This window comes from Giraffa tippelskirchi, chromosome X (genome assembly GCF_054371585.1).
Source record: "Giraffa tippelskirchi isolate mGirTip1 chromosome X, T2T-mGirTip1v1.2.pri, whole genome shotgun sequence".
NCBI classification, from domain to species: domain Eukaryota; kingdom Metazoa; phylum Chordata; class Mammalia; order Artiodactyla; family Giraffidae; genus Giraffa; species Giraffa tippelskirchi.
This window is the reverse complement of record NC_137289.1, coordinates 32,220,354-32,242,171: the sequence shown is the minus strand read 5'-3', so window position 1 is coordinate 32,242,171 and position 21,818 is coordinate 32,220,354. Positions and strand designations below refer to the sequence as shown.

At 43.2% G+C, this 21,818-nt stretch overlaps 2 protein-coding genes and 1 non-coding gene across 3 annotated transcripts in view; 2 read left to right on the top strand and 1 right to left on the bottom strand.

The window, feature by feature from the left end:
- The window catches only part of LOC145535594 (uncharacterized), a 32,443-nt gene extending 23,708 nt beyond the window's left edge, over positions 1-8,735 (bottom strand). The window contains exons 1-2 of the mRNA XM_081564023.1: positions 8,663-8,735; positions 8,191-8,624 (exon numbers count right to left, since the gene is read on the bottom strand). Coding sequence (XP_081420149.1) covers positions 8,191-8,624; positions 8,663-8,735 — 507 coding nt within the window. The remainder of the gene's footprint in view (positions 1-8,190; positions 8,625-8,662) is intronic.
- LOC145536210 (uncharacterized) overlaps positions 8,241-21,818 on the top strand; it is a 41,189-nt gene continuing 27,611 nt past the window's right edge. The window contains exon 1 of the mRNA XM_081565063.1: positions 8,241-8,841. Within this exon, the coding sequence (XP_081421189.1) occupies positions 8,811-8,841 (31 nt within the window). The 5' untranslated portion in view covers positions 8,241-8,810. The remainder of the gene's footprint in view (positions 8,842-21,818) is intronic.
- On the top strand, positions 14,484-14,555 carry TRNAC-GCA (transfer RNA cysteine (anticodon GCA)). Its single transcript has one exon. It is a non-coding gene; the product is annotated as a tRNA-Cys (tRNA).

Below are 21,818 nucleotides of genomic sequence, written 5' to 3'. Positions count from 1 at the left end.
CACCCTGTATTTCTAAAGAACATGTATGGAAAAGAAGGCACAAAAATCAAGGATCAATGAATATAAGAGGGTGTGGTAAAAAAAATGCCAAAAAGAACCATCCCTGAAATGACCCTAAAGGTTGAAAAAACCTGCTAAAGATAACAGAACAGTTTATAATAAATATGTTCAGAACAAGAAGAGCAAGGATAGGATAGACATGGAACTCACGGAATGGTACTGAATGAATGATCTCATCTTTTTTGTGAAAAATAATGATTCAAACCTAAAAGGGTAATCAATATCATAACCATAAATTGAAGCCTAATACAGGCAAGGCGGCTGTAAGAAGGCACTCAACTGTTCTAAATGAATTGAAATTATATTCCAGAGTCGTGAGAGGTCTTGTGGATTAGATGGCCTAGTCACAGTTGTTCACGTTTTGGGATTGTGATATGGGGACATGTGTCAGAAGACTGAAGACCCTAATATGAGCTTTGGTTTTGAAAAGGGACACAAAGAACATGGGCTCCTTGGGTTAGACAAGGGGCATGATGCTGATTGAGTGCAAAATCCTAAAACAGGCTATTAAACGGAGGATTTGTAAGCACTTAGAAAAAAGTAGTAACCATCAGAAGGCAGCATAAATTCTGTAAGAACAAGTCGTTAGACAAACCTCATTTCATTTCTATTTTTGATTATGATTATTGGCTTGGCAGATCAGTAAAAATGTAAGCACTCAGTATCTGTATATCAGCAAGGCGTTTGACAAGGTCTTTATGGTATGTCTGTGAACAAGACAGAGAAATGTAGAATGCTGCCTGATGGATAAATGTCAACCTGCATGGAGGTTTCCAGTGGCGTGCCACTGAGCTCTGACCTTCCTCTTCTCCTGTATAACATTTTTATGAATGACTTGCATAGTCATATTGAGTGAAGTAAGTCAGACAGAGAAGGTGAAATATCGTATGGCATCCTTTATCTGTGAAATTTTAGAAGACATGAAACAAATGAACTTACAAAACAGAAAGAGACTCACAGACTTAGAGAACAAAGTTATGATTGCCAGAGGGGAAGGATGGAGGGAAGGGATAGTTAGGGAGTATGGGATGGACATGTACACACTGCTGTATTTAAAACGAATAACCAACAAAGACCTACTGTCTAGCACATGGAACTCTGCTCAATGTTATGTGGCAGCCTGGATGGGAGGGGAGTTTGGGGGAGAATGGATACAGGTATATGTATGGCTAGGTCCCTTCACTGTTCACCTGAAGGTACTCAGTTCAGTTCAGTCGCTCAGTCGTGTCCGACACCTTGCGACCCCATGAATCGCAGCACACCAGGCCTCCCTGTCGATCACCAACTCCCGGAGTTTACCCAAACCCATGTCCATCGAGTCGGTGATGCCATCCAACCATCTCATCCTCTGTGGTCCCCTTCTCCTCCTGCCCCCAATCCTTCCCAGCATCAGGGTTTTCTCCAGTGAGTCAACTCTTCGCATCAGGTGGCCAAAATACTGGAGTTTCAGCTTCAACATCAGTCCTTCCAATGAACACCCAGGATTGATCTCCTTTAGGATGGACTGGTTGGATCTCCTTGCAGTCCAAGGGACTCTCAAGAGTCTTCTCCAACACCACAGTTCAAAAGCATCAATTCTACGGTGCTCAGCTTTCTTCACCGCCCAACTCTCACATCCATACATGACCACTGGAAAAACCATAGCCTTGACTAGATTGTTAATTGGCTGTGGGTGCATGCTAAGTCTCTTCAGTTGTGTCTGACTCTTTGCAACCCACCCTATGGACCGAAGCCCGCCAGGCTCCTCCATCCATGGGATTCTCCAGGCAAGAGTACTGGAGTGGGTTGCCGTGCCCTGCTCCAGGGATCAAACCCGAACCTCCATCTCTTCCATCTCGTGCATTGGCAGGCAGGTTCTTTACCACTAGCGGCACCTGGGAAGCCCCCTCATGAGCTTATCTAACCTTCCTTACCTCCTCAAAGGCTCTATAGCTGATTACAGTCACTTCGAGGGTTAGAGCTTCAACATATGCATTTGGGGGGCACACAATTCAGTCTAAAACAAGGACTCTTTGGAGAGAGTCCCCACACTTCAGGAGCTCCCAATTCTCTAATTATATCTCACTTAATTTTCCAGACGCTGCTGCTAAGCTAAGTCGCTTCAGTCGTGGCTGACTCTGTGCCACCCCATAGACGGCAGCCTACCAGGCTCCTCCATCCCTGGGATTCTCCAGGCAAGAACACTGGAGTGGGTTGCCAGTTCCTTGTCCAAGGCATGAAAGTGAAAAGTGAAAGTGAAATCCAGATGCTAGAGGCATGTAAATTATAGCTCAATAGCTGAATTCAGGACAAAAGGGAAAAGCTAAAATGAGCCCTGTGCTATGGGTTGGGATTGGAGGTATTGGTGTGAACCCATGGATTTCAATATATAGAAATATTTTATAGCAACAAAATTTTTAAAAATAGCTGAATTCTATCATATTTTATATATATTCAAATTGAACAAGTCCAGTAACTCTATTCTCCCTTTATGTTTTAAACTTTAAATTACTCAAACCTTGGTATAGGGGCTTCCCTGGTGGCTCAGTGGTGAAGACTCCACCTGCCAATGCAGGAAACACAGGTTCAGTCCCTGATCCAGGAAGATCCCACATGCCTCAGAGCAACAGAGCCTGTGCTCGTCAGCCCCGGGGGCTTCCCTAGTTGCTCAAACGGTAAAGCATCTGCCTGCAGTGCAGGAACCCAGGTTCGATCCCTGGGTCGGGAAGATCCCCTGGAGAAGGAAATGGCAACCCACTCCAGTATTCTCACCTAGAGAATTTCATGGACAGAGGAGCCTGGCAGGCTACAGTCCATGGGGTTGCAAAGAGTTGGACACGACTCACCAGCTAACACACACACACACACACGCACACACACACACACTTGAGCCCGGGAGCCACAACTACTGAAACCGAGTGCCCTAGAGCCCATGCTCCACGACAAGAGAAGCTACAGCAATGAGAAGCCTGCAACTGGACAGTAACCCCCACTCGCTGCAACTAGAGAAAAGCCCACACAGCAACCAAGACCCAGCATGGGCGAAAATTAAAAATAATAAATAAATAAAATGCTTAAAAAAGTAAACATACAGAGCCCCTGTTTGAGTTTCCTGAGCCATACAGCAAATTCCTGTTGGGTATCTATTTTCCATATGGTAATGTAACTGTCCATGTTACTCTTTGCATACATCTCACCCTCTCCTCCCCTTTCCCTATGTCCCTAAGTTTATTCTCTATGTCTGTTTCTCCATTGCTGCCCTATGGCTGATTCATGTTGAGGTTTGACAGAAAAGAGCAAAATTCTGTAAAGCAATTATCCTTCAATAAAAAATAAATTAATTTAAAAAAGTAAACATACAGAAAATAGTCCTTGGAATATGTAAGGAATGATGCCTGCCAGACTGTAAAGATGCACAGTCCTTGTGGTATGGGGCTGAAAATTAAGGCCCAATAATAGGTACTGCCTTTACATCTGGGGAAACGCATAGGGCCTCCAATGGCCTAACTGCAAATTCCCCTTCCTGCTCTGCAAATTCCCCTTCCTGCTCTGCTCCTGCAGAAAAGGTCCCCTAGCCAAACAACCCCCTTTATCCAAGGGGGAGTACAGCTCGAGGTTATCCCTGCAGAGTGGATCTTATGTGTCCAATGTCAGGTGGCCTGTGTTCAGCAGTCCCCTAACCCTTGGGAGGGATCCTCTCTCTCACCAAGTGTGAAGAAGAGACCTAATAAAACAGTCCCTGCTGCTACCTGGTTTCATCTGGACTCTTAAGATAAATGATCTTCTACATGCACAAATGCAAATTTCATCCAAGCTGTTTTACAGCTTTTGGTTAAGGATTCTAAAATAAGCTGTTTGAGGACTTCTCTGGTGGCACGGTGGATAAGAATCCACCTGCCAATGCAGGGGACACGGGTTTGATCCCTGGCCCGGGAAGATTCCACATGCCTCAGGGCAACTAAGGCCCTGTGCCACAATTACTGAACCCAAGCTCTGGGTCCTGACAGCCACAACTACTGAAGTCTGAGTGCCTATAGCCGGTGCTCCACAGCAAGAGAAGCTCACTCATCAAAACAAGGAGCAGCCCCTGCACACCGCAAAGCAACGAAGATCCTGCACAGCCAAAAATAAATACCTATAAAAATTAAATAAGCTGTTTGGTCTTTGACGGACACAGATGGGGCGAGGGGGAACCTTTCCGAAACCTGTAACTTGGACAGGTAGGTCTCCAATATAACTCAGGACTATTTTTATTGTTCCTGCTTCCAGGCACTAAAGCATTACAACCCTAAAAATGTCAGCACTATTTTTATCCCCCCCCTTTTTTTAATAGGTGAAAAAATGTAGCTTAGGGAGGTTAAGTAAGTTGCCTGATGTTTTGACTTTTTTCAGAGGATTTTTTATATATAACTTTGTTTATGTATTTATTTTGGCTGTGCTGGGTCTTTGTTGCTGCGTGGGCTTCCTCTAGGTGCGGGGAGCAGGGGCTGCTCTCTAGCTTCCAAGCATGGGCTGCTCAACACCATGGCCTCCCCCATTTCAGAGGGCAGGGGCTTCAGAAGCTGCAGCTCCCGGGCTCTAGAACACAGGCTCAGTAGTTGCAGTGCACAGGCTCAGTTGCTCACCGGCACGTGGGATCAATCTTCCCAGATCAGGGATTGCACCCGCGTCTCCTGCATTGGCAGGCGGATTCTTTACCACTGAGCCACCAGGGAAGCTCCTTGACTTTCTTAAATTAACATTTGTTAAGTGGAGCACAGGGTGCCCGATGCTGAGCCAGAATTCCACACCAGACCACAAGAGAAACTGAAACAGAGTAGTTTACTCCTCATAAGTCCTAGAGGAAGTGCCCAGCACACCTCCAGGGGCCAGGCGGGGAGGTCAAGCTAGGGCACAGACACAGAGTGGCAGGACCTGGGGCACACGCCTTTGTTATGGTCTGTGGATGGAGTGCTTTGGAGTTCCCAGGCGAGGGCCATTTTGGTCAGTTTAGACCAAAAGAATGGGGGTTTCGGTAAGCCCCACAGGGGTTTCCCTAAGGTGGCCACACAGCATAGAGGCCCTGGGAGGCAGGGGAGACTGAAGATCACGTGGGCTATTGGGAAGTCATGTCGGAACTTAAATTTGCTTGTGACTCTATGAGTTGCTATCAAGGGCATGTGCTTAGAGGAGGGGGCTAGGGTCAGTTTAAGGTCCCTGCAAACAAAATGGATGTGAAGGCAGCAATACCACGGAGTAGCTCAGGTAAACTCTTGACACCCAAAGTTATACAGGTATTAAGTGGCAAAGCAGGGTTTCCAAACTCAGGCAATCTGAATCCTGAATCCAGCCACTATCCTCCTCTTCACTATGCTGTACTACCTCCACTACTGGAAGAAAAAGAATCATCTAACAGTGTCACACTTTATTTTTGGGGGCTCCAAAATCACTGCTGATGGTGATTGCAGCCATGAAATTAAAAGACACTTACTCCTTGGAAAGAAGGTTATGGCCAACCTAGATAGCATATTTAAAAGCAGAGACATTACTTTGCCAACAAAAGTCCGTCTAGTCAAGGCTATGGTTTTTCCAGTGGTCATGTATGGATGTGAGAGTTGGATGGTGAAGAAAGCTGAGCGCCACAGAATTGATGCTTTTGAACTGTGGTGTCGGAGAAGACAATTGAGAGTCCCTTGGACTGCAAGGAGATCCAATCAATCCATCCCAAAGGAGATCAATCCTGGGTGTTCACTGGAAGGACTGATGTTGAAGCTGAAACTCCAATATTTTGGCCACCTCATGTGAAGAGTTGACTCATTGGAAAAGACCCTAATGCTGGGTAGGATTGGGAGCAGGAGGAGAAGGGGACGACAGAGGATGAGATGGTTGGATGGCATCACTGACTCAATGGACATGGGTTTGGGTAGACTCCAGGAGTTGGTGATGGACAGGGAGGCCTGGCATGCTGCAATTCATGGGGTCGCAAAGAGTCGGACACGACTGAGCGACTGAACTGAACTGAGACATCTCCCAGCTGTTGTCTTGTCAATCTGCCCCTCAATGCCTGTAACGTTTGTAAATTTCTCATTTTTAACACATTCGAAGCACCTAGCAGGTATGAATACTTACAGAGCAATAATTTGAACTTTTCCTTCTTAAATTGGGATGGGTCAATCCTTATCCCAATTCCCAAGAAGGGTAGTACTGAAGAATGTGCTAACCATTGGACAACTGCACTCATCTCCCATGCTAGTAAGGTCATACTTAAAATCTTGCATGCTAAGTTTCAGCATTATGTGAACCAAGAACTTCCAGATGTCCAGGCTGGATTTAGAAAAGGAAGAGGAACCAGAGATCAAATTGCCAACATTTGCTGGATCACAGAGAAAGCTAGGGAATTTCAGATAAACATCTACCTCTGTTTCATCGACTACGCTAAAGCCATTGACTGTGTGGACCATAATAAACTGTGGAAAGCTCTTAAAGACATGGGAATACCAGACCATCTTACCTGTCTCCTGAGAAAACTGGATGAGGGCCGAGAAGCAACAGTTAGAACGTTTATGGAACAACCAACTGGTTCCAGACTGAGAAAGGAGTACGACAGGGCTGTCTGCTGTCACCCTGCTTAATCTATACACGGAGCACATCACGAGAAATGCCGGGCTGGATGAGTTACAAGCTGGAATCAAGATAGGTGGGAGAAACATCTACAACCTCAGATATGTGGATCATACAACTCTAAAGGCAGCAAGTGAAGAGGAACTAAAGAGGTGACGGAGGAGAGTGAAAGAGCCCGCTTAAAACTACATATTAAAAAACCTAAGATCATGGCACCCAGCCCCATTACTTCACGGCAAATAAAAGGGGAAAAGGTGGAAGTAGTGACAGATTTCCTCTTCTTGGGCTCTAAAATCACCGCGGATGGTGACTGCAGCCATGAAATCAGAAGACGTTTGCTTCTTGGCAGGAAAGCAATCAGTGTGCTGAAAAGCAAAGACGTCACTCTGCTGACAAAGGTCCCTATAGTCAAGGCTATGGTTTTCCCAGTGGTCACGTACAGTTGTGAGAGCTGGACTGTAAAGAAAGCAGAATGCCAAAGAATTGATGCCTTTGAACTGTGATGCTGAAGAAGACTCCTGAGAGTCCCTTGGACAGCAAGGGGATCAAACCAGTCAATCTTAAGGGAAATGAACCCTGAATACTCTTTGGAAGGACTGATGCTGAAGCTGAAACTCCAGTATTTTGGTCATCTGATGCGAACAGCTGACTCATTGGAAAAGTCCCTGATGCTGGGAAAGATTGAAGACAGAAGGACAAGAGGGAGTCAGAGGTTCAGATGGCTGGATGACATTACTGATGCAATGGACATGAACTTGGGCAAACCTACCGAGATGGCGAGGGACAGGCAGGCCTGGAGGGCTGCAGTCCATGCAGTCACCGAGTCAGACAGGACTGGGCGACTGAACAACTTCTTAAACTATGTTCCCACTCCAATACTCACTTTCATTAGAGGAAAACTGATCTCACTCTCCCCTCATTCCTCAAGGTTAAGATTGAGATCACTTCACAAAAAAGTGGTCTCAATCTTAGCTTCATCTGCTGTTACACACATCACTTTTCCTACATTCACCCAAACGTGTCTTCGGAGAAAGTTTTCTCTTTTCCAATTGAAACTCTTTCATTTCAACCCTTTCCAACTCCCTACAAAGAATCTCCACTTACACATCCTGTTATCGTCTCAAACTGATCCTTCAGCACACAGTGGTTGAGCTCTTACTAAGTGCTATGCATTGCGAATTCTGTAATGAATAAAATCGGGCTCCTCCTTTCCAGGAACTCAGTCTAGTGGAGAATAAAAACTTGCTCACAAATGACAAAGTAAATAAACACTATAAATCGATCTGGGACCCTTGGCCATGTCTGCTGCCAGACCAGAGCTGGAAGCGGGTGGAGGGGTCAGGGGCCCACATGAAGGGGCCCAAGGATGCGTGAGAATTAAGGGAGAAAACGGGCGAATAAGGAGCTGTCGAGGACAGAAGCAAAAGATGGAGATGGGTGCAAGGAAGGTAGAAATTCTTAACTGAGACCGTTCAGAAGCGGGACGAGAGATGAGGCGGACTCTGAAGGCAGGTGGGCTCCTCAGAGCGAAGGTGCGGCCGTCTCACTCACCTCCTCCTGGGCCTTGTCCAGGAGATCGTCCCGGCTCGTTGCTCCCGCAGCCGCGATCCTGGCGGCCGCGCTCGGCGGACTAGGAGGCAGACGCGGAGGAGGGTCCGCCTCGAGGAGCCGAGGGCCGCTCTCGCCAACGACACCGCGAGCCGGGGTCGCAGGGCTGGGTTCAGGGGCCTCGGCTGAGGACACCCAGCTGACGACCGAGGCCATTCCGGTCCCAGGGCCGAGAGCAGGCGAGAGCGCCGGCTCCGCGGGCTCGGGGCTCTTCCAGAAACTGCGATGCGTCCCGCTTCGGGCTGCGCGAGCCAGACACCAGGGCCATTGTTGCCACCAGAGAGGGCACACTCGCGAGACGGTGAAGATCGCGTTCTCTTTGGCTCCCAGAACCCGCCGCCGCACAAGCCCTCCAACGCCGAGGAAACCGCAGAAACCTTCCGCGTACGTCGGCAAAACCCTTCCCCGGGCCTACGTGGCGTCCAGCCAAAGTGAAACGACGTGTACGTCCGTATAAAAAAGCCGGCGCTGCAATCGGTTCCGCGCATCCTTCCGGTTCCTCAGGAGGCTTGCCAGGTCTAAGTTGGATCAGTGACCGTGTCTTCCTCAGCCTTGTCCTTGAAATGACTGAAAGGAAGGATGACACACCACAAGGTACATTTCAGAGTGGCCATATCACCAACACAGCCAGTTCTGCTTGTGTTTCAGGTGCTTTCTATGCCTGTGTGTTACGTTATGCTCTATACTATTGGGTGCTTACTGTTTCTCGTGTGTGTGTGTGTGTGTGTGTGTGTGTGTGTGTGTGTGTGTGTACATATACATAGTATATGCAGGCGCGTGCTAAGTCGCTCAGTCGTGTCTGACTCTTTGCGACCCTATGGACTGTAGCCTGCCAGGCTCCTCTGTCCATGGGATTCTCCAGGCAAGAGTACTGGAGTGGGTTGTCTTTCCTTTCTCTGGGGGAATCTTCCTGACCCAGGGACGCAAACCGGGTCTCTTATGTCTCCTGAATTGGCAAGCGGGTTCTTTACCACTAGCGCTGCCTGGGAAGCCCAATATATGCACAGATGTGTGTATATATGTACATACAGAATATACAGGAATGGCCCAAATCGAGTTACATTATTTTTTTGAGTCTATCTTGATTTAAAATAAAAATCGAAGTGGGAAGAAAAGAAAAGGCACAAAGTATTCAAAGTATTTCCTATGCACCTGACTGTGTGTTTATTTTAGTGCTGTCAGATTTAGCAGGAAAAAAAATACAGTAGGCTTGATTGCATTTGAATTTCACTAACCAATGAATAATGTTTTAGTATAAGTATGTCCTGGGCTTTCCAGGTGGTGCTAATGGTAAAGAACTTGCCTGTGGATGCAGAGACTTGGGTTCCATCCCCGAATCTGGAAGATCCCCTGGAGGAGGGCTGACAACCCACCCTAGTATTTTTGCTTGGAGAATCCCATGGACAGAGGAGCCTGGCGAGCTACCGTCCGTAGGGTAGCAAAGAGTGGGACCCGACTGAAGCGACTTACTTAGCACACAGGCATAAGTATGTCCCTTACAATAATAATGCACTATCAACTCTTTCTAGTAAAGATAAAGAAATAGCCACTATTATACCTCCTCCCCCACCATCTCAAATTCATTCCTGATATTCTAAGGTCTTTCACTTGCTGTTAGAGAAAGTGGGTTGGAAAGCAGCCCCTGATAATCTGGAAGCTGGCTAGCACTCGGGCCATGTTCTTCTGTTGGACATAAACTTACAGAACACCAGTCTACATGTCAGTCATCACTAGATGACTGACGACGTGAGACAAAATGAAACCACTTCATAATTTTTTCTAAGCACAGACCAAAAAAAAAGGTTGCTCTGCCACCCACAAAACACCAAATACCACCTCTCTTCACCAACATGGGTGACTGCTTCTTTACCCATTACAGCTTTATCCTTGCCCTAGTCTGTCCTCCCTACAGATGAGATCATTGAGATGCCCAATGCCCTAAATCATCCAAATACTATAGTAGGTTCTTTCTAACTTTCTCTTACTGAAACACCCCTACAGTTCCCTATAGTGTTTGTTCTCCCTCCCTGCAAAGAAAAATAAACCCAACTTGTCAGCTGTGAGTATGTTCCTGGTGGTCTTTGGTTGAAGGGCATTGACGTGTTCCACTGCCTAGAATGCTTCCCCAGATATTTGCATGACTCTTTCCCTTAGTTCATTCTGTTCTTTGCTCACACATCATCTTTTCAGAGAGGTCGTCCCTGAAAAGATTTACAGTACCACCCTCATCATTCTCTCTCCCTCTATGCTGTTTATTTTTCTTCATAGCACTCATTGCTATCTGATATTATATATTTAGACAACATATTTATTGCATGTCTCTCCCATTAGAATGTAAGTTTCATAAAGACTAGGACTTCACCTTCTTTTTTTTTTAATGTGGGCACGCCACATGGCATGAAGGATCTTAGTTCTCTAACCAGAGATCAAACCCATGTCCCCTGCATTGGGAAGGTGGAGGCTTAACCTCTGGACCGCCAGGGAAATCCCACTAGGACTTCATCTTGATGATGATTGTATCTACAGTGTGTAGAGCATTTCCTGGCACAGAGTAGGTACTAAGTGATGAATTTAATGAACACATGAATGGATTTTTATTGTGTCAGGTTGTATATAATATTAATAGCTTCTTCTATCACATATTCATAATCAACCTTGTTGTTTGGTCTTAGTCCTCCATTTAAGTAGATTGGCTCATTGCAAAATGTCCAGTCTTAATTCTTTATTTTGACTCATTTCTTATCAGATTTGATTTCACATTGCCAAGTAGTTTTTCACAAAGGATGGCTGGGTAGTGCATTCTCTCAACTTTTTTCATATTTGAAATAGGCTACCTGTTGCTTTTGGGGGAGTAGATTGTATTATTGTCAGCAATGTCCACTTCCTCTTTCCCAGCAGGAGGGTTATGTATCCCTATGCAATTGCCTTTGGAAGGGGTTTACGAAGACAAAGAGAATCAACAGTTATCAAGCGAGTCACTTAAAGAAAGAATAGTTGAGATAGAGCAGAAAAGGGGAGAGTGATGAAAATGTAAGCATATTTAGCACTTATAAGTTTCCAGACACTCATTCATTCAATAATTCAAGTAACCATATCAGTCTACCATCTATTGGGTCAAGGCAGGCCGCACAAATGGAAAATGTAAGCAGTTTGACACTATCCGTAGTTAATTCATTTAATCCTCAAAACAACTCTATGGGGAGGTTTTATTATCTTTATTTTACAGATGAAGAATCAGGCTCAGGGTCACACAGCTAAGTGGAAGTACCAGAATCCCAGTGCTCTCACGGCTGCCCAAGTCTTTGTTTTTTCCATGATACCTTACTGTGGTTTCTTCTTATACTCATGCAGTGACCTTTCTAAATTTGTGTAGCTGAGTACAACTCAGGGGAAGGACTATAGGACTGAATAAATTTCATTTTTTTCTCTTTTATCATCATCAATTAATATAGATTAAGCACCCACAAGATTCTTGGTGTTTTAACATAGGAGAGGACAGTTGCTGGCTTCATGGAATTCATAATCAAGTTCAAAAAAGGCAAAGGCAAACAAATACTGACAGGCAGTTATAAAACCTGATTCCATTATCAGCCAATCAAAAATCTTTCTAGAATGTAAAACAATTGATACCTCCAAATCCATTTGATAAAGGTTCTTGTCTTTAAAAGCTACGCCAAATAAACAGTTTAAAAAAAAAAGCTGCTATGCTAGGTTATTTGAAGTAAGGTTAAGCGTGGTGATAAAAAGAAGGTGAAAGGTGAAATAACTTGTTGAGAAACGGAAGATTAATGAAACTTTCCAAATATCTTCTCTCCAAAGCAACTGTTTAGGCCACATATTTTTCTTGGTCTGATCTGCTTTTCCTACCAAAAGTCCTTTCCATATTATTATTGTTATTTCGTCACAAAGTTATGTCTGACTCTTTTGGGACCCCATGAACTATAGCCTGCCAGGCTCCTCTGTCCATGATATTTCTCAAGCAAGAATACAGCTAACTTTTTTGTTTTTAAATTCTTTTTTTTTTTAATTATTTATCCATTTATTTGTGGCTGTTCTGGGTCTCCGTTGCTGCACGGGCTTCCTCTAGTTGCGGCATGAGGCATTGCGGTGGCTTCTGTTGTTGCCGAGCACAGGCTCTAGGGTGCTCGGCCTTCAGTAGTTGTGGCTCCCCGGCTCTAGAACACAGGCTCAGTAGTTGTGGCACATGGACCCACTTGCTCTGTGGCACGTGTGATCTTTCCGGGTCAGGGATCAAACCCGGCTCTCCTGCAGTGACAGGTGGATCCTTTACCACTGAGTCACCAGAGAAGCCCTTAAATTCTTTTTTTAATTGAAGTGTAGTTGGCTTCCCTGGAGGCTTAGAGTTAAGGAATCCACCTGCAATGCAGGAGACACGGGTTCAGTCCCTAGGTGGAGACGATCCGCTGGAGAAGGGAATGGAAAGCCACTCCAATATTCTTGCCTGGAGAATCCCATGGAGAGAGGAGCCTGGCAGGCTACAGTTCATGGGGTCGCAAAAGAGTCGGACATGACTTCTCAGCTAAACAGCAACAACAATAGTTAATTTAGAATGTTGTGTTAGTTTCAGGTGTACAACAAAGTGTTCAGTTATATATATTAATTTTTTTAGATTATTTTCCATTATAAGTTATTATAATAACATATAATATTATTATTATTATTATAAGTTATATAAGATATTGAATATTGTTCCCAGTGTTATACAGTAAATATTTGTTGTTTATCTATTTTATATATAATAGTTTGTATCTGTTAATCCCATACTTCCAGTTTGTCCCTCCTTGTCTCCCTCTCCCCTTTGGTAACCATGAGTTTGTTTTCTGTGAATGTGAGTCTGCTTCTGTTTTGTATACAGATTCATCTGTATTATTTTTTAGATTCCATATATAAATGACATCATATAGTATTTGTCTTTCTCTTTCTGACTTACTTCACTAAGCAAAATATTCTGTAGGTCCATCCATGTTGCTGCTAATGGCAATACTGCATTCTTTTTTATGGCTAAGTAATAATATTCCATTGTATATGTGTACCACATCTCTTTAAGTCAGTCGTCTGTTGATGGACACTTGGATTGTTTCCATGTCTTGGCTTTCGTAAATAGTGCTGCTATGAACATTGAGGTGCATGTATTTTTTGAATTACAGTTTGTGTTTTTGCCAGATATACCTAGGAGTGGAATTGCTATATCTTATGGTAGTTCTATTTTTAGTTTTCTTTTTTTTTTGGCCAGGGTGTAATTGTGCTTTAATGGGTCTCTGTAATGTTACGAAACAATAGTTCTCAGGTTTACATATTTTATTATTTATACAATGATTTTCTGGTCAAAAATGATAGAATAAGGGCTATTTTTTAAAATCTATTTTTTAATTGAAGCATAGTTGCTTCACAGAATTTTGTTTTTAAGGAACCTCCATACTGTTTTTCATAGTGGCTGCACCAACTTACGTTCCCAGCAACAGTGTGTGAGGATTCCCTTTTCTCCACACCCTCTCCAACATTTATTATTTGTAGACTTTTTGGTGATAGATATTCTGACTGGTTTTGATTTGCGTTTCTCTAATCATTAGTGAATAATTTGTGTGTGCCTGTTGGCCATCTGTATGTGTCTATTTAGGTGTTCTGCCCAGTTTTTGACTGAACTATTCGGATACTGAGTTGTATGAGCTGTTTTTGTATTTTGGATATTAACCCCTTGTCAGTTGCATCCTTTGAAAACATTTTCTCCTATTCTGTAGATCATCTTTTTGTTTCGTTGATGGTTTCTTTTGCTGTGCATGAGGTTTTAAGTTTGATTAGGTCCTATTTGTTTCTTTTTTTAAATTGTATTTAATTTAATTGGAGGCTAATTACTTTACAATATTGTAGTGGTTTTTGCCATACATTGACATGAGTCAGCCGTGGGTATACATGTGTTCCACATCCTGAACCCCCCTCCCACCTCCCTCCCCATCCCATCCCTCTGGGTCATCCCAGTGCACCAGCCCTGAGCACCCTGTCTCATGCATCGAACCTGGACTAGCAATCTGTTTCAAATATGAGAATATACATGTTTCAATGCTATTCTCTCAAATCATCCCACCCTCGCCTTCTCCCACAGAGTCCAAAAGACTGTTCTGTACACCTGTGTCTCTTTTGCTGCCTCACATATAGGGTTATTGTTACCATCTTTCTAAACTCCATATATATGCATTACTATACTGTATTGAGGGGCTTCCCTGGTGGCTGAGATGGCAAAGCGTCTGCCTGCAATGCTGGAGACCCAGGTTCGATCCCTGGGTTGGGAAGATCACCTGGAGAAGGAAATGGCAACCCACTCCAGTACTCTTGCCTGGAAAATTCCATGGACTGAGGAGCCTGGTGGGCTACAGTCCATGGGGTCGCAAAGAGTCGGACACGACTGAGCGACTTCACTCATGCTGTATTGGTATTTTTCTTTCTGACTTATTTCACTCTGTATAATAGGCTCCAGTTTCATCCACCTCATTAGAACTGATTCGAATGTATTCTTTTTAATGGCTGAGTAATATTCCATTGTGTATATGTACCACAGCTTCCTCATCTATTCCTCTGCTGATGGACATCTAGGTTGCTTCCATGTCCTGGCTATTATGAACAGTGCTGCGATGAACATTAGGATACACGTGTCTCTTTCAATTCTGGTTTCCTTAGTGTGTATGCCCAGCAGTGGGATTGCTGGGTCATATGGCAGTTCCATTTCCAGTTTTTTGAGGAATCTCCACACTGTTCTCCATAGTGGCTGTACTAGTTTGTATTCCCACCAACAGTGTAAGAGGGTTCCCTTTTCTCCACACCCTCTCCAGTGTTTATTGCTTGTAGACTTTTGGATAGCAGCCATCTGACGGGCATGAAATGGTACCTCATTGTGGTTTTGATTTGCATGTCTCTGATAATGAGTGATGTTGAGCATCTTTTCATGAGTTTGTTAGCCATCTGTATGTCTTCTTAGGAGAAATGTCTGTTTAGTTCTTTGGCTCATTTTTTGATTGGGTCGTTTATTTTTCTGGAATTGAGCTGCAGGAGTTGCTTGTATATTTTGGGGATTAATTCTTTGTCCGTTGCTTCGTTTGCTCTTATTTTCTCGCATTCTGAAGGCTGTCTTTTCACCTTGCTTAGAGTTTCCTTCCTTGTGCAAAAGCTTTTAATTTTAATTAGGTCCCATTTGTTTATTTTTGCTTTTATTTCCATTACTCTGGGAGATGTGCCATGGAGGATCCTGTGATTTATGTCGGAGAGTGTTTTGCCTATGTTTTCCTCTAGGAGTTTGATAGTTTCTGGTCTTACGTTTAGATCTTTAATCCATTTTGAGTTTATTTTTGTGTATGGTGTTAGGAAGTGTTCTAGTTTCATTCTTTTACAAGTGGTTGACCAGTTTTCCCAGCACCACTTGTTAAAGAGATTGTCTTTTCTCCATTGTATATTCTTGCCTCCTTTGTCAAAGATAAGGTGTCCATAGATGCGTGGATTTATCTCTGGACTTTCTGTTTTGTTCCATTGATCTATGTTTCTGTCTTTGTGCCAGTGCCATACTGTCTTCATGACTGTAGCTTTGTAATAGAGCCTGAAGTCAGGCAGGTTGATTCCTCCCATTCCATTCTTCTTTCTCAAGATTGCTTTGGCTATTCGAGGCTTTTTGTGTTTCCATACAAATTGTGAAATTATTTGTTCTAGTTCTATGGAAAATACCATTGGTAGCTTGATAGGGATTGCATTGAATCTATAGATTGCTTTGGGTAGTATACTCATTTTCACTATATTGAGGCTTCCAATCCATGAACATGGTATATTTGTCCATCTGTTTGTGTCCTCTTTGATTTCCTTCATCAGTGTTTTATAGTTTTCTATACATAGGTCTTTTGTTTCTTTAGATAGATATATTCCTTAGTATTTTATTCTTTTCATTGCAATGGTGAATGGAATTGTTTCCTTAATTTCTCTTTCTGTTTTCTCATTGTTACTGTATAGGAATGCAAGGGATTTCTGCGTGTTAATTTTATATCCTGCAACTTTACTATATTCATTGATTAGCTCTAGTAATTTTCTGGTGGAGTCTTTAGGGTTTTCTGTGTAGAGGATCATGTCATCTGCAAACAGTGAGAGTTTTACTTCTTCTTTTGCAATCTGGATTCCTGTTATTTCTTTTTCTTCTCTGATTGCTGTGGCCAAAATTTCCAAAACTATGTTGAATAGTAGTGGTGAGAGTGGGCACCCTTGTCTTGTTCCTGACTTTAGGGGAAATGCTTTCAATTTTTCACCATTGGGAATAATGTTTGCTGTGGGTTTGTCATATATAGCTTTTATTATGTTGAGGTATGTTCCTTCTATTCCTGCTTTCTGGAGAGTTTTTATCATAAATGGATGTTGAATTTTGTCAAAGGCTTTCTCTGCATCTATTGAGATAATCATATGGTTTTTATCTTTCAATTTGTTAATGTGGTGTATTACATTGATTGATTTGCAGATATTAAAGAATCCTTGCATCCCTGGGATAAAGCCCACTTGTTCATGATGTATGATCTTTTTAATATGTTGTTGGATTCTGTTTGCTAGGATTTTGGTAAGGATTTTTGCATCTATGTTCATCAGTGATATTGGCCTGTAGTTTTCTTTTTTTGTGGCATCTTTGTCTGGTTTTGGTATTAGGGTGATGGTGACCTCACAGAATGAGTTTGGAAGTTTACCTTCCTCTGCAATTTTCTGGAAGAGTTTGAGTAGGATAGGTGTTAGCTCTTGTCTAAATTTTTGGTAGAATTCAGCTGTGAAGTCGTCTGGTCCTGGGCTTTTGTTTGCTGGAAGATTTGTGATTACAGTTTTGATTTCCATGCTTGTGATGGGTCTGTTAAGATTTTCTCTTTCCTCCTGGTTCAGTTTTGGAAAGTTATACTTTTCTAAGAATTTGTCCATTTCTTCCAAGTTGTCCATTTTATTGGCATATAGTTGCTGATAGTAGTCTCTTATGATCCTTTGTATTTCTGTGTTGTCTGTTGTGATCTCTCCATTTTCAGTTCTAATTTTGTAGATTTGATTCTTCTCCCTTTGTTTCTTGACGAGTCTGGCTAACGGTTTGTCAATTTTATTTATCTTCTCAAAGAACCAGCTTTTAGCTTTGTTGATTTTTGCTATGGTGTCTTTTGTTCCGTTTGCATTTATTTCTGCCCTAATTTTTAAGATTTCCTTCCTTCTACTAACCCTGGGGTTCTTCTTTTCTTCCTTTTCTAGTTGCTTTAGCTGTAGAGTTAGGTTATTTATTTGACTTTTATCTTGTTTCTTGACGTAAGCCTGTATTGCTATGAACCTTCCCCTTAGCATTGCTTTTACAGTGTCCCATAGGTTTTGGGTTGTTGTGTTTTCATTTTCATTCCTTTCTATGCATATTTTGATTTCTTCTGTGATTTGTTGGTTATTCAGAAGCGTGTTGTTCAGCCTCCATATGTTGGAATTTTTAATAGTTTTTTTTTTTTTTTCCTGTAGTTGACATCTAATCTTACTGCATAGTGGCTTGGAATGATTTCAGTTTTTTGAATTTACCAAGGCTAGATTTATGGCCCAGGATGTCATCTATCCTGGAGAAGGTTCCATGTGCAATTGAGAAAAAGGTGAAATCCATTGTGTTGGGGTGAAATGGTCTATAGATATCAATTAAGACTAAGTGGTCCATTGTATCATTTAAAGTTTGTGTTTCCTTGTTAATTTTCTGTTTCGTTGATCTATCCATAGGTGTGAGTGGGGTGTTAAAGTCTCCCACTATTATTGTGTTATTGTTAATTTCCCCTTTCATACTTGCTTGCATTTGCCTTACATATTGTGGTGCTCCTATGTTGGGTGCATATATATTTATACTTATTATATCTTCTTCTTGGATTGATCCTGTCATCATCATATAGTGTCCTTCATTGTCTCTTTTCACAGCCTTTATTTTAATGTCTATTTTATCTGATATGAGTATTGCTACTCCTGCTTTCTTTTGGTCTCCATTTGCATGGAATATCTTCTTCCAGCCCTTCACCTTCAGTCTGTATGTGTCCCTTGTTTTGAGGTGGGTCTCTTGTAGACAGCATATATAGGGGTCTCGTTTTTGTACCCATTCAGCCAGTCTTTGTCTTTTGGTTGGGGCATTCAACCCATTTACATTTAAGGTAATTATTGATAAGTATGATCCCGTTGCCATTTACTTTGTTGTTTTGAGTTCGTGTTTAAACACTCTTTCTGTGTTTCCTGTCTAGAGAAGATCCTTTAGCATTTGTTGAAGAGCTGGTTTGGTGGTGCTGAATTCTCTCAGCTTTTGCTTGTGTGTAAAGTTTTTGATTTCTCCTTCATATCTGAATGAGATCCTTGCTGGGTACAGTAGTCTGTGCTTTCATCACTTTAAGTATATCCTGCCATTCCCATCTGGCCTGAAGAGTTTCTGTTGAAAGATCAGCTGTTGTCCTATGGGAATCCCCTTGTGTGTTATTTGTTGTTTTTCCCTTGCTGCTTTTAGTATTTGTTATTTGTGTTTGATCTTTGTTAATTTGATTAATATGTGTCTTGGGGTATTTTGCCTTGGGTTTATCTTGTTTGGGACTCTGGGTTTCTTGGACTTGGGTGACTATTTCCTTCCCCATTTTAGGGAAGTTTTTGACTATTATCTCCTTGAGTATTTTCTCATGCCCTTTCTTTTTGTCTTCTTCTTCTGGGACTCCTATGATTTGAATGTTGGGGCGTTTAACATTGTCCCAGATGTCTCCGAGGTTGTCCTCATTCCTTTTGATTCTTTTTTCTTTTTTCCTCTCTGCTTCATTTATTTCTACCATTCTATCTTCTACCTCACTTATCCTATGTTCTGCCTCCGTTATTCTACTGTTGGTTCCCTCCAGAGTGTTTTTGATCTCATTTATTGCATTATTCATTATTGATTGACTGTTTTTTATTTTTTCTAGGTCCTTGTTAAACATTTCTTGCATCTTCTCAATCCTTGTCTCCAGGCTATTTCTCTGTAACTCCATTTTGTTTTTAAGATTTTGGATCATTTTTACTGTCATTATTCTGAACTCTTTTGCAGGTAGACTCCCTATCTCCTCCTCTTTTGTTTGGTTTGGTGGGCATTTATCATGTTCCTTTACCTGCTGAGTATTTCTCTGCCTTTTCATCTTGCTTAGATTGCTGTGTTTGGGGTGGCCTTTCTGTGTTCTGGCAGTTTGTGGTTCCTCTTTATTGTGGAGGTTCCTCCCTGTGGGTTGGGTTGGATGAGTGGCTTGTCAAGGTTTCCTGGTTAGGGAAGCTTGCGTCGGTGTTCTGGTGGGTGGACCTGGATTTCTTCTCTCTGGAGTGCAAATGAAGTGTCCAGTAGTGAGTTCTGCGATGTCTGTGGGTTTGGTGTGACTTTGGGCAGCCTGTATATTAAAGCTCAGGGCTATGTTCCTGCGTTGCTGGGGAATTTGCGTGCTATGTCTTGCTCTGGAACTTGTTGGCTCTTGGGTGGTGCTTGGTTTCAGTGTAGTTATGGAGGCTTTTGGATGAGCTCTTATCTATTAATGTTCCCTGGAGTCAGGAGTTCTCTGGTGTTCTCAGTTTTTGGACTTAAGCCTCCTGCCTCTGGTTTTCAGTCTTATTCTTACAGTAACCTCAAGACTTCTCCATCCATACAGCACCAATGATAAAACGTCTAGGTTAATGGTGAGAAGATTCTCCACAGTGAGGGACACCCAGAGAGCTTCACAGAGTTACATAGAAGAGAAGAGGGAGGAGGGAGATAGAGGTGACCAGGAGGAGAAGACGGGGAATCAAAAGGGGTGAGAGCAAGTTAGCCAATAATCAATTCCCTGTGTGCTCTCCACAGTCTGGAACCCTCAGAGAGTTTCATGGAGTTACATAGAGCAGAGAAGAGGGAGGAAGGAGATAGAGCTGACTGGGAGGAGAAAGGGGGGAATCAAAGGGAGAGTGACAGATTTAGCCAATAATCAGTTCCCTAAGTTTCTTCACAGTCCAGAACACACAAAGAGATTCACAGAGTTAGGTAGAGAAGAGAAGGGGGAGGGAGCAGATAGAGGTGATCTGGGGGAGAAAAAGGAGAGTCTAAAGGTGGAGAGAGTAATCAAGCCAGTAATCACACTCCTAAGTAAAAATGGGTACTGAAGGTTGGATTCTTAAAGGTACAGAATTGAGAAGAAATACCAAAAAGCAAAGGTTAAAAATCTAGAGTAGAGATTAGACTCTCAAAAATACAATATTAAAAAAAACAAAACAAAATCATAAACATTATAAAAAATATATATGAAGTTTGCTGTAAAAATAGGGTGTTTTTTTGCAAGGTAATAGTAGGTTATGAAAATGAAAATTAAAGGAGTGATAGAGGACTTAAAAATTTTAAAAAGTTTAAAAAATGATAATAGTAAAAATATATCTAGGAATTTCTCTGGAGCTGTTGTGGGCAGTGTGGGGTCAGTTCAGTTTCAGTTCCTTGTTTCAGCTTATACTTCTCAAGATCTATAGGCCCCTTCCAATGTAGTCGGTGCTAACTACAGGGTTTTAATCTGTTGCACCTGTCATTTCCAAAGCGGTTCCCTCTGTTTATTTTGGCTTCTTCTGTTTGCAGGTCTCTTCAGTGTCTAATTTCCGCCCTGACACAAGCGGGCGAAGGTGGTCACTTATTTAGGCTCACTTGTTCAGTCGTGCTGTGGGGAGGGAGGAACACTGCAAACAAATATCACGGGCGTATGTGGGGAGTGCTCATGGTGTCTCAGCCATATGGGGTTTGCCCCCGCTCTCACTATATGTGTTTTCCCAGTCTACACTGCTCAGGCTCCAGGTTGCTCTGCAGGGGAACTGTCTACACTGGGCCCTGGGTTGCGTGCACTTCCCAGGTCTAAGCCGCTCAGGTTCAGGTTCTCAGGTACTCCACAAAGGCACAGACTCGGTTGGGCCTGCGTCCTTCCCAGGTCCGAGCAGCTCAGGCGACCATATCCTTGGTGAGCGCACTCTCCCCAGGTGGGGGTGCATCTTATCTCCTCCCCCATCCAAGTCGCTTGGTTTCCTGGGTGCGCAGCAGGCGTGCTGCCTCAGGTGTGCCGTGTGTCTCTTCTGGGGAGCTGATCTCTGCGACCCTTCCGGCGGATGTCAACCGTACAGAATCCCAGGAAGTCTTGGTTAGCAACTGGGAGCCTGCTTGCAGTTTGGTAGAGCATGTCTTGTCTCTGGGGCCAAGATTGCCCCTTTCCAGCTCTGGCTGCTGTCCACCTGCCTCCCTGCCTCCGGGGGTGGGGGGATAGGCCAATCTGCAGCCGGCTAGCTCTCCTCTGGTATTCACTCAGTCCTTTGTTCTGTGAGCGGGCCCGGCAGTGCCTTAGGTTAGGGCTTTTTGCGGGATAGTTCACTCTCTTTCTTTTTTTTTTCCCTCTCTCTGGCTATCCCACAATTTGGGTTGCTATCTCATGTTAGCTCCCTCAGATTGCCCTCAGGGCATTCAGGCCCGGTCCTTACCCTAAGCAAGGCAGCCCACGCCTCCCTGTTCAGCTCCCACTTGGTGGTGGCGGATGCGAGCATCTGGGCTA